This window comes from Acomys russatus, chromosome 12, assembly GCF_903995435.1.
Source record: "Acomys russatus chromosome 12, mAcoRus1.1, whole genome shotgun sequence".
NCBI classification, from domain to species: Eukaryota; Metazoa; Chordata; class Mammalia; order Rodentia; family Muridae; genus Acomys; species Acomys russatus.
Window position 1 is genome coordinate 36601438 of NC_067148.1, and position 12367 is coordinate 36613804.

Here is a 12367-nt window from a genome sequence, read left to right on the forward strand (position 1 = left end):
ATTTCAAAACAAGATGAACTTGAGAGACCACCCAATCTGCTGGTGATGGCTAGAGAGATGGCTCAGTGGGGTTCAGTGCTCAAGGAACGAGCGTCAAGGACATATTGGGTCACCACCATCCACATTAAAAAACAAGCAAACAAAAACCAAACCTAGGCATGGTTGTATAGTGCTGGGGGGAGTGAAGACAGGAGGATCCCTGAAGGGATAGGGACAATCTGACTGTGAGATGAGGAAGCTGGCCTCTGGTCTTTGGCCTTCGTGCAGAAGATGCCCAAGAAGTCACTCTTGAACCAGAGGCCATCTACACCCCTCCTTGTTAAGCTAGGCATACCTCATGAGAACAGCCAGACTTAGCAGAACTCCTCACTGCTTTCCCAGTGCTGGTAGCTATATTAAATGCTTCTGCTGGGCTTGGCCATGGCATCTACTGCCATGCCACCTAGACCTGGAATGTAGTCTACTCTCCTGGGACAAGGAAGAGGTGAATATTCTGACAACATACTGGAGTGAGTGTGTATGTTAAAAGTATGCCAACAACACTTGTTGGTAGGTCCCTGAATCAAACCATTAGAAAGACGCCCGGAGCACAGCAAACCAAGTGTACATTCCCTTAGTGTGCAAAATTAAGGCCTTTGCTGAGGGTGCTTTAAAACGTGGTCTTCCTGACTCCAAATTAACTACGGGTCTCATGTATTGAACAAACATTTAAGTTGATGATGAAAAGCTTTTCAATGACTGTGGGCTCTAAAATATTCCATTCAAAACCATTATAATCATTCAATAGATGCAAGGAATCAATGAAGCCAAATCTGCCAGCACCACATGTGTAAAATGCAAATACATATTTTTTAATATGAAACATCACTTTGTTTTATACAGATGTCTACATTTTAACAGATCTTTTAAAAAGTGAGGAACAAAATGCTATGTTCACACAAAAATCTTTGTGCTCAATTTGTAAAACAACAGAACTGGAGACAAAGGGGCACAGATCTTATGACCCACCATCAGGGTGAAGGTGCAGAGCTCAAATCCCTCCAGGTAACACTGCTCGTTTATAAGCTTCTGTGAGCAGAGACCTCCTGGCCCCAACTCCTCCCCACTGACTGGGCAAACTGTCAAGAGATTTCTGTCAGCAGAAGATGTTTCCACATAAGGCAAGATCAGTGTAGAATGACAGACACAGGAGTAAACTAAGCCACTACCTTCCTTTTGGGCAATGGGATAAAGAAGGCTCTATGTCAAGATATAGTCAGTACAAATTAAGTTTCTTCAAAGTTCAGTCTTTTTTTTTTTTTTTTTTTTAAGGTGCATCTCATTTTGAAGGAGATGAAATCAAGAGTTCAAATGTATTAAGTCTTCATTTGAGCCTTAGGAAAAAACAGATCTGCTTCCATTTTCTTTCCACATTATGTTCTTCAAGAAGCTGTAAACAGCAAGACCCGCCACAGCTTGACTTGTGGCCACAGGACGACTTACTTGCACTGCAATGTAACCACTTATCTTAGACAGGTGGGCATGTGTAAGAGCACAGAACTATAAACAAAAATGGTGAAGCAAACTTATTTTATTTTTAGGTAAAAACATTAGCCTGATGGATTATTGCAGATCTGAGAAATGAGCACACAAACAAATGGACAGCATTGCTTACAGGTGCTTTGATCTGTATGGAGACAAAGGCTGAATAGTTTGTCTGCAATTAAACGCTGGCAAAAGACAAGAGTGAAATAAAGACTTAAAACAGAAACTTATAAGGGAGGGAAAAATAATATTTGAAACTCCAATACAGAATAAAAACTAATTTATTTAAAACTTTACACCAATTTAAAATGGTCTGGCCATAGAATAAATACTGGCCAGCCCAAGCTGTGGACCTTTTAACCTACACAGAAAAATGAATGAGCTTCCCTTCCTCCTTCCCAGAGGACAATGAAAACATCATGTAAACAGACCTAGTGTGTCACTTGGCAAAAAGCCAGGAGTGCACTGTAACTCTTTTAAAACTAAGCTCTAAGAAAAGCCTACCTACCTGGTTACAAAAGCTGAATTATAGTGAGAATATATCTCAATTCAATGAACTTTAAATTGTATCTTAATTTGAAAGAGCACAGGATGACAAGGCCCAGGGTTAATAAAAATATCTTAACTGTGTGTGTTGTATTTAAAAACAAATAAAAACAACAACAAAAAACACCAAACCTGTATCAACTGCACAGGCAGCAATGAATTAGGGAAAAGAAAATTAGAGGGAGGTGGAAAGCACACAGAACCCATTTAACTAAACTAGAGTTGTCAAATACACATGAGTTTAATGTCTGTACTTATGTACAAGAGTTGTCTTTGGAAGAAACAAACTGCAGACTTGGCTAGATGGATACACACAGCCCAGAATTAAACTGCACAGCGACATTTATTGTTCCAGCCTGAAAAAACATCCCTTTGAAATTTCACACAGCAAAGCAAGTTAAAAACTTCACTCATCAAATAAATGATAATTTAAACAAGAACTTGCTAAAGAAACCTCATCACAACAACGCTTTAGGGCCTGATCACTTTAAGTCCACGGGGCCATTATGAATTATAATCTGCAAGCTGTTTTCCTACAACAAGAGGGAGGAACATGTTTCCTTGACTCAGATGACACATAGAAAAGAAATCATGATTTTTTTTTCTTTTGCTGTAACAGGCAGACATTGATTTCATGTTGTGATCAGGAAAGATGAAAAGACTGTTGGCCTTCTCTTGCTGCTATCAACAGTTTGTCACGCATTATCTCAATGCTCGAGTAGTCCGGCAACTTAAGATAGTTCACACAAGTCATTACAGAGGGTAAGAAGTCATCTGGATTTTCTGTTGATTCAAATGTCTTCCGTACAATTGTCAGAGGTGGATTTAAACTCCGGAATCCTAATTAAGAGACAAAGTTCCAGAAAGTTGATTAATTTTTTTAAAGTTGAAAACAAAAGCAGATTCATTCAACTTATTTTTAGAACCTATTCTTCGTCATTTCAACTAAGAATTTAAAATATGCACACCCCTAAAGAACATTACTGTCCGACAGCAATGGTATTTAAGTTTAAGGCAGCCCCTGAATTCCTTGCCAGTATTATGCTGGGGGATGGTCTGATGTATTTTGATGATAATTACTGCTTGCTGTCTCTGTGACCTACGTTTTGATTAATAAAAAGCCATCCCACTTGGGCAGGGCAGGAGAAAGGTGGGACTTGGGGAGAGGGAAAGGGAGGGGGTAGAGGGGGAAGGAGAGAGACTGGGGGGGGGGGGGGGGGGGGAGGGAGGAGAATCCTGGGAAGAAGAAGAAAGACTGCCAGGAGGAGGAAGAAGAGGGTCCTGAGAGGAGTGAAGGCTGCCAGTGGGTTAGATGGAGGAGAAGCACATGGCCGACATGGATGGAAAATCTGGCCCAGATGAAGAACATTACCAAGTATTTGGGATTATGACTGGGAGGTAGCTTGATACAAGTTATTGGAAACAGATGATATGGGATTGGGGCAGGTATCACATACTTGCACCACTATGGGAAGTAGTTAAAGGATTAATTTCTGCCCTGCCCCAGGTTAACTAAGGCTATTTTAAAATATAACAAGTGTCTGTGTCTTAACTGATTGCTAGCTTGGCCTACTGATCATACTGGTAATACTGATAATTTAAAAACAATAGTATTATTTCTTCACATACTCCTAAACAGATATAGGCAGCTCAGATACATAATGGTATTGGAATAACTAATAGATACTGTACCCCAAGTAATGGACTGTCTCCAAAAACAAGTCATGCTTCACTCACGATAAAGGCTAAACAGAGACGTTACCCACCTCCAACTGGCAATCGTGGGCTACCAGTCACAAACTGGAGAAACAACCTCTGCTGCTCATTGTCAAAGCTACTGAGAATCTCAAACAAGAACTTCACAGCCCGACTAAAACAAAAAAGTAGAAGAAAATTATTTTATGTTAAAATACAATTGTCAATATACCTGACCTCACTTATAATCACTGATATGACATCAACTTTCAGATATGATTACATATGAACTCTCATTACAACACACTTTAAGAGCTTATTTTTTGTGATAGCTAAAATTCAATAGGGAACAACTTTAATAATACAAAATTTTAGAAAAATAATTTCCACAAGCTTTGGTTGGTCGGTCCCTAACTATTAACTAAAAGAACTGTAGCACCCACACTTACCTATCGTGAGTATAGCCATGATCAGGCCTACAGCATTCCATCAATGTCTTTGCATCCCAAGTGTCTGCTTTACTGCCGCACAGGAGCTGATCCAGCTTTTTGGTAAGAGTAAAGAATTAGTAAGAAATATCTGCATGCTTGGGTGACAGTGGCTGTCTAAGAGCACAGCTTCCAGGGTGCAACCCCTGGCTTCAAGTCCCCTTCACACTGAGCAGTATGGCCACGGTCTGGGCTAGAATGCTGCTGTTATACTTTACTTTTACACAAAGATCCTATCTCCCCTCTTTAGAAAAACTTACTTAAACTTTCTTAATCAGAAATTTCCTTAGCCTTCTCCAAACTCCAAGCCTTTACTCCACCCTATCCCACCCCACCTGTTATTTAGATGCACTGCTCACCTCTTCTGGGTAGAAGTACTGAAGATGGCTGAGTGGGAAGACTGATTCAAATCCATCTCTGAATGAGTCAAACTGCCGACAAACACCTTCATTTAGTGCCCAGAATATCACCAACTGCAAAAAGAGGTCATTTTTAAAACTCCAGCAAGATCCCAAATCTATTTACTATTTATTATGTGACAAGGTGCAATAAATGATTTTCTATAATCACTTTTAAAACTAAAATTAAAAAATTATTAAGCCGAGTGGTGGCACACTGCTTTAATCCCAGCACTTAGGAAGCAGAGGGAGGGAGAACTCTTGAGTTCGAGGCCAGGATGGTCTACAGGTGTTTTAGAGAGCCAGGATACAGAAAAAACATCGTCTCAAAAAGAAGAAAAGAAAAAAGAGAAAGAAGAAAGAAGTAGAGGAGGGAAAGGGAGGGAGGGAGGGAGGGAGATAAAGTTATTAAATCTTTGGACTAACTCATAGAAAACTAAGAAAATTGGTAAAAGGCCAGTAAGTTGAGGATTGGCCATTAAGACAATGTTAAAACTACCACTGCATTTTTACATTGGCTTTTAAAACTTTATTCATAGAAACCCTAGCCTCCAGAAGAGAATCACACTGCCTTATCAGAAGCCAAAGGCAATGTCCCAAGAGGTTAAAATGTTACTGAAATTAAAGAGTAACATCTCAAGATCCTTAACTAGCAGCTGTCCACATCTTTAATGTTGAGTGTTGACCCATAAATCCTGTCAAGTCCTGAGAACCACCACCTGCACCTCTTAAAAACAGATAAGGCCTGGACATGCAGGAGAAAAGTTAAGGACAACACAAAGCAGCTCTAAACTAACCAGTGGCCCTTGTTAATCTATTGGTACAGGGAATATTCAAGTAAGATGAAACCACTAGCAATTATAAAGTACTTTTTAGAAAATCAAGAATGTGAATGTATTATTCATTAATAAGCTGGAAAAGCAGCTTTTGCAAACACAGTCTAAGAAACAGGTAATATGGGAAGACAGCTTGATTAGTTATTGAAAGGAATTTCTTATGAGTCACAGAACTGCTGGGAAGCCAACAATCTTTAATATTATCTTCTTTTTAAAGGAAGACAAGGAAACTAGAGCTTAAGTTTTTAGAGCTCTAAAATTTCATATAAGTTAATATGAGCTCAAGGTTTTGAAATGAGTATTCTAGTTTGAATCCAATATTCTTTTTTAGCCCATATCAGGAATAAATCCAAACTTTTAAACACTGATAAATGGAAAGACACAGTCTGTGATTTACTTTTTGAGTGCAACAGGGTCTTGAATTGTAAATACACAACAAACATGTAAAATGTAGGTATGTGTGTTTTAAAAGCAAGCTCCCAAGCCAGCTGGCTTAAAACAAAGGCAGAGGAAAACAAGTGATGGCTCTTTATCATTGATAGCTTTTCTTAAAGGAGAAACATGTAGTGTAATGTACTGAATCACACAAGCTTAAAAATGAGTCAATGTAAGATTACGTGAGGCATGGAGAAAGAATTGGTAAGCCTTTTACACAAACATGTTGTCTACACAGAGTAAAGTCATGCAAAATACAACCCTTTAGCCCTACAGCTTCCCTCCCAATTTGAGGGAAGATAGAAGGCAACTATACAATGCTGCTCTATCATGAGTCTTTAATGGGTGAACAGCAGCTGAGGAAATCCACTGCAAAGCAAAAAAAGGACAAATTTTAAGATTACTTTTCCAAGTCACACTTGAGTTGAGCAGCTCAAGATGTTGAAGGTCGTCCTAAAAATACTGTGTCTGATCCACGTGCTGTACAGGTTTTGGTAGAAGGTTAATGGGATTGTGTGTCAGTGATCCACCAAGTCCACAGTCTCACCTATGTTTAGACTTGTACGTGTATTTTCAAAGTGTGGAGAAAGGTAACTTCTTAGGGTTTTTAAAAATTGTTTTAGCATAAAATATTTGTGTGTTCTCCACAAAGCACACGGAAGCTTGTTACAAAGGTTTAAAAGACTTCCAAGTATACCCAATGGTGTGTAAGGTTAGCAAAGATCCACATGGGCAAAAGCTAAGGGACAAAATTCCACCAAACCTAACTCTTCTCATCCATCTCAAACTCCAATAGCCCATGACCTAGAAAAAAAGACAATACATACTCTTAGATATTCCTCCAAATTGTGGATAGTGACTGGTATATCCTTTCCTCCTTTCTTTAGTTCAATGTTGGGAAACCCTGGCAGCGTAAAATCCAATCCCAGATCTTCCACTGAGCAGCCATTCATCGTGAGAGTTTCCAATGCATACTGTAGACTCTCTTTGGTCTTTAATGAAGGGAGAGAAACAACAAGAGGGGTTGGACATAAATTCATGCAAAAGTATATTGTATTTACAAAAATAAAACATAATCCTGTAACAAAATTTTTGGTCATATTCAACATATTAAACGAGTTACTGGAATCACAAAGGAAATAATCTTAAATACTTCAGGAAAACGAGATTGCTGAGAAATTATACGGAGAAGCTATAGCTCCCTTTAAGGACATTCCAACCACATACTAGAGAAGGCCCGAAATGAACACACACTTTAGAACTCTAGGCCAGTATCAATGGATCTGAGTATGCACTCAAGAGTAATGCATGTGGAAAATTATAAATATAAACAATGCACTACATGGTAATGGTAATAAACACTCCCCCACCTCCCACAAGGCTCAAGTGTAAAGCACACCCTGGAAATGTTTACATCTGAATACCAAAGCATAGCATACCTTTATACAGGGAAGGGAAAAGAGCTTCAAAGAAAGCCAAGCCAAGTCACATCAAACCCAGGGTATTTTTTAAAATGCCTACACCTTGAAAAAAGGTCTACATAAAATGCTTTATTTTAACATTAAGGATCAATATACAGCAAACACAAAAATGTAAGTACTATTGAAAATGAAGACATCTAATTAGTGTTGATCCATAAGGAAGTTCTCAAACTGTCCTTCATGAAAGCAGACAGGGGACTATGGAAGAGCAAGCAACTAGGATATGGGAGAAAAGTCAAGGGAGGGAGACATTAAAAATACTGGAGGTTTGTTTTCATGAAGACTCTAGATATGACATTTACACACACACACACAAACACACACACAGAGAGAGGGGGGAGGGCACTACGTTGAAGGAAGAAAGTTAACAATGGAGTGGGGTAAGGGAAGAGAGCAAAAATGTAAAATACAAGAATGCATGTAAAAATATACAAAACAAAACAAAAAACCAAAAAACAAATTTTGTACACAAACTTTTTTTCCTGGTTTTTCAAGACAGAGGTCTCTCTGAGTAGCCTTGGCTGTCCTGGACTTGCTTTGTAGACCAGGCTGGCCTCGAAACTCACAGAGATCGGCCTGCCCCTGCCTCCTGAGTGCTGGTATTAAAGGTGTGCAGCAAACCTGTCTCTCAATAACCTGTCACAAGTAAAAGTGATCTGAACTTTCTAAGCCAATTACATAGTCATCAGCAACATGCAGTACACCCAGGACACGCTTAAAGAGAACATACTGTTAGTTTTTCTGGCTTATATACTTACTACATCAAACTTAACTTTAACATATTCCCATGTAGTCTGTGAGAAATTAATCTACCAGGTCAAGGGCCTAGGTTTGTCTAGCTCAGTGGTGGAATGCTGGCCTAGTAGGTAAGCAGCAGCAGGTATGGTCCCTAGCACTGTAAATAAACAGGTCAAATCTGAGCCAGGAAAATGTGCCCATTTTTGTATTTTATTAAATATGGGGTAAGCAGGCCAGGGATATAGCTCAGCTGGCTGTGTACTTGGCACTGTGACCAACTCCTTTAATTCCAGCATGTGGGATTTACAGGCAGGACGATCAGAAACTCAAGGTAATCCTTGGCTATATAGCAAGTTTACAGAATATATAAGACATTCGGTAGGAAAAGGAGAGAGAGGGGAGGTTAGGGAGCTTATTTTAGGATGCCAGCATCTCCCATATTCTGGGTCAAAGTTGTTTAAGGCATAAGTCAATTTTTGTAGTATGGATTCTGTGATTCACTAAATACTTTTTAATTGACAAGATCAGGAATGAATGAAAGGAGGCAAAAATCAAGTGGAGCACATAGAACCTAAGAAATGTGTGTGATGTGCAGAAGAGTATGACCCAGAATGCACACACCCTGGATCTGCGGCAATGCTCCCACGTTGTATACACAAAACAGATTGCTCAATCTATTGGTCTTTAATCTCTCATTTGTCAAGTTGGACTGTAGGAGACTGGGTACATCTGGGGCAATCAAAACTTGCCATTAATCCCAGCAGGGGGTGGCACAGGTGGATTCGAGGCCAGTCTGGTCTACAAAGTGAGTCCAGGACAGCCAAGGATACACAGAGAAACCATGTCACAAAAAACCAAACCAAAACAACAACAACAACAAAAATTTGCTATGAGTTTCATGTCCTTTCCTTTCTTTCCCATTATTTGCTAAACCCATGTGATAAAAGTTTAAAGTATTAGTATGTGGGAACCTTGAGGAATGGGGTAGTGAGTAGGAATGGGAAATAAAATGAATACCCTTCCAAATCATCTTCTGGCCTCTACAAATTTACACCATCACGGTGCAACACTGTCCTTTGGCTAGACAATCTTATTAGTTTGCTAATCTTAAAATGGGCTGAAAAGATGGCTCAGGGTTATTAGCACCTGCTGAACTTACGGAGGACCTACGTTCTCTAACATCTGCATGGTGACTCACAGCTAGCTTTAACTCCAATTATAGGAGACCCAATGCCCTCTTCTGGCCTTTTTTGTTTTGTTTTGTTGTTGTTTTTTGATTTTTCGAGACAGGATTTCTCTGTGTAGTTCTGACTGTCCTGGACACGCTTTGTAGACCAGGCTGGCTTCGAACTCAGCGATCCACCTGCTTCTGCTTCCCAAATGCTGGAATTAAAGATGTGCGCCACCACTGTCCAGCTTTCTTCTGGCCTCTTTAAGGCACCAGGAACTTATGCAATATATAAACTTACAGACACCCATACATACACATTAAGTACAAATAACTAGAAGAACTATAAAATGACAGCTGGCTAAACCTACACAATTAGAAGCTATTGCACCATGTCACGTTTTTGGAAAATACAACCTGTTCTCTTCTGATATCCGATACACACACACAGTCATAGATTGAGCCTACATGAGTTGGTAATCTATATATAAAGATGGTAGTGATACAGAACTAAAGATTATCTGTGAGATGAAACAGAAACCTCAGGGTAGACATTCATGAATCTTTTTTAGATCGACAATACTGAGTATTGAGCCTAGCACCTCATACATGCTAGTTTGAGTGGTTTACACTTGAGCTGCATAGCCTCCGCCTGTCTAATTCCAAGCTGGGTGTAGTGATATGAACTTAACAATGCAAGCACATAATCTGGTGGGGAGAAAGAAGACAGAGAAATGCATTTCTGAAGAATTCAATGGGAGGGTAGGCTTATCTAAAATTTAAGACAAGTGGTCTTAAAATGTGCCATGGTGGTGCATGCCTTTAATCCCAGATTTTAATCCCAGTCCAGACAGCCAAGGCTACACAGAGAAGCTCTGTCTCAAAAAACCAAAAAACGGGGAAAAACAAAAAACAACTTTCCACTAAAAGTATATTTTTTTGGAAATCAAGGCATCCATCCATTTGTTGTTACTAAAGATCACAGTGGGAACACTGTGAAATCATGCTTTTGCTAGCCCACATGAACACAATAGATATTAACCTCCTACCTACTAAAATACTGCTGGAATAAAAAGATGGCTCCGTGCTTAAAGTACTTGTTGCTTAGAGGACCTGGGCTCAGTTCTTAGAACCACGTGGCAGGCCAACAACTGGCGGGAATATAAGGACCAGAGAATCTGATGTCCCCTCTGGCTTCCAAGGGCACTGAATGAAAGTTGTATAAAGACACACATGCAGGCAAAACATCCATAAAGAAAAATAATTTTTTAATGATAAAAAAACAAATTAAATATTAATATAAAATTAACCAGGTCAAATACAAACCATTTAACAAGCCTCATAATCCTAGAACAAACTGATGTGATGCCCTGGACATCTCTAACAGACCTACCTGGGATTTATCCTGCTCCAGTCTTTTCTTCTGTCTGACAATGTCTTCAAGGTGATATACTGATCTGGCTACAACAGGATCAATGTCAAATAAATCATGAGATGTCAGTGAAGTTTCCTGCCGTAGCATCCACTTATAAAAGGGCAGGCCGAGGGGAAGGTCCACCTGAAAGGAAACATGCAACATACTTTTCACAGAGAGCTTATAACAGGCACTTTAGGTGGTCATTTGAAAAAGTAAAATACTCACCAAGGGAAAAAGTAATCTAGGAACTGTTTCTGTCTTTACTTAAAATCAAGAGCCACAAATTGGGGCCCAAATCTCTTTCAACATTTTAGAATGCTAAAAAACCTATTTAAGCAATACCACAAAGAATACCAGTGATGAATATACAACATCCATAAAAAAAGCATTTTATATAAGGGCCTCTGAAACACTAAAGTGTTCCTCAGTGGAATTTTACTTTATTTTAATTAAAATTACAATATAATTCTACATATATATTTAATATTCTAAAATCAAAAAAGGTAAAATGAAGAACTTACCTAAAACAAAAAATTAAAATGAATGAAACTTCTAAAATAACCAATAAACTGTTTAACCCTCTTTAAAGAGAATGTAAATTTGTGGGTTTATCAGATGAAGATGTCTTACCCATACTGATAAAGTATCTCAGAAGATGTGAGAAGAGGAAACTAATAAAAGTCCAGAAATATTCAAACCTCCATAAATATTGATCACCTAGTTTATTTTTATAACAGCATTCTATCAGAAATTCAACGAGCTTACTTACATGTTCATGGCTTTCCTGTTGAATTAAAAACATCAAATAGAATTCTAGCAAAAATGCCATCAATGCCTGACCCTGAGCCTTGGGAACTACAGGAAGGCTACATGGACTAGAGGACAGCCTTACATGTGTGCTAGCTACAGACGTGCAACTGGTATCTTAAACAAAAATCTCAAGCAGTTCACCTACATAATCAAAATAGCAACAGTACTCTTAAAACACAGAATTGAATGCAGGGGACTGAGGTACTTTCCCAGAACACTGTACAAAGTTATAGATAAGCAAGCAATCCTAAACTTACCAATCTAAAGTCCATGATAGCTTTAGCCATTAATTTTCCTAAAAAGCGAAACTTCATCTTAACCTTTGCGATATGAGCTGGCTTGGCTGTCCTACCAAAGGGAAGCGCAAACAGGCCCTGGAGGTTTTGGATATACTTGGTCCCTTCTTGGCTTCCTGTAAAATGAACCAAGTCAAACTTCAGATTAGATTTTCCAAAACAAATCAAATCAAAATAAAATAAAGCCTGGCAACTAAAAAGTTCAGGAAATTTAGTATTCAGAAAACTAAAACGACAGCTTACAGAACTACAAGTCCTTCCCTCCCATTGGGTAAATGAGAAAACAGGAAAGAAATGAAAGGCAAAGAACATGCTTGGCCCCCAGCAAAGACTGTGTAAGGTGGAAGGGCTCCCTTACCTCATCCGAGTAACACAGACTGACAAGACTCACAGCTGCACCTTACCTTTTGGATTACTAAGAGTTACTTCTTCACCTCTCCAGAGACCCAAGTCAGCTCTCTGTAGTTCCTGAGAAACAAGTGCATAAAACTCCAGTGTTGGCCCAAGACCTGTACCAACCTAGAAAAAAATAAAA

The 12367-nt window shown here is 39.0% G+C and overlaps 1 protein-coding gene across 18 annotated transcripts in view; it reads right to left on the reverse strand.

Annotated features, from left to right (window-relative positions):
- Window positions 1-226: 226 nt before the first annotated feature.
- Window positions 227-12367, reverse strand: part of Trip12 (thyroid hormone receptor interactor 12) — a 119230-nt gene continuing 107089 nt past the window's right edge. For 15 of the 18 annotated variants that reach the window (XM_051154207.1, XM_051154208.1, XM_051154216.1 and 12 more), the window contains 8 exons: window positions 12237-12351; window positions 11794-11948; window positions 10703-10867; window positions 6750-6914; window positions 4613-4726; window positions 4215-4309; window positions 3837-3940; window positions 228-2910 (listed from right to left, as the gene is read on the reverse strand). In XM_051154207.1, the coding sequence (XP_051010164.1) occupies window positions 2714-2910; window positions 3837-3940; window positions 4215-4309; window positions 4613-4726; window positions 6750-6914; window positions 10703-10867; window positions 11794-11948; window positions 12237-12351 (1110 nt within the window). In that variant the 3' untranslated portion in view covers window positions 228-2713. Of the gene's footprint in view, window positions 2911-3836; window positions 3941-4214; window positions 4310-4612; window positions 4727-6749; window positions 6915-10702; window positions 10868-11793; window positions 11949-12236; window positions 12352-12367 lie in introns of all 18 variants that reach the window. The other 3 variants (XM_051154209.1, XM_051154218.1, XM_051154221.1) reach the window with 2 other exon arrangements.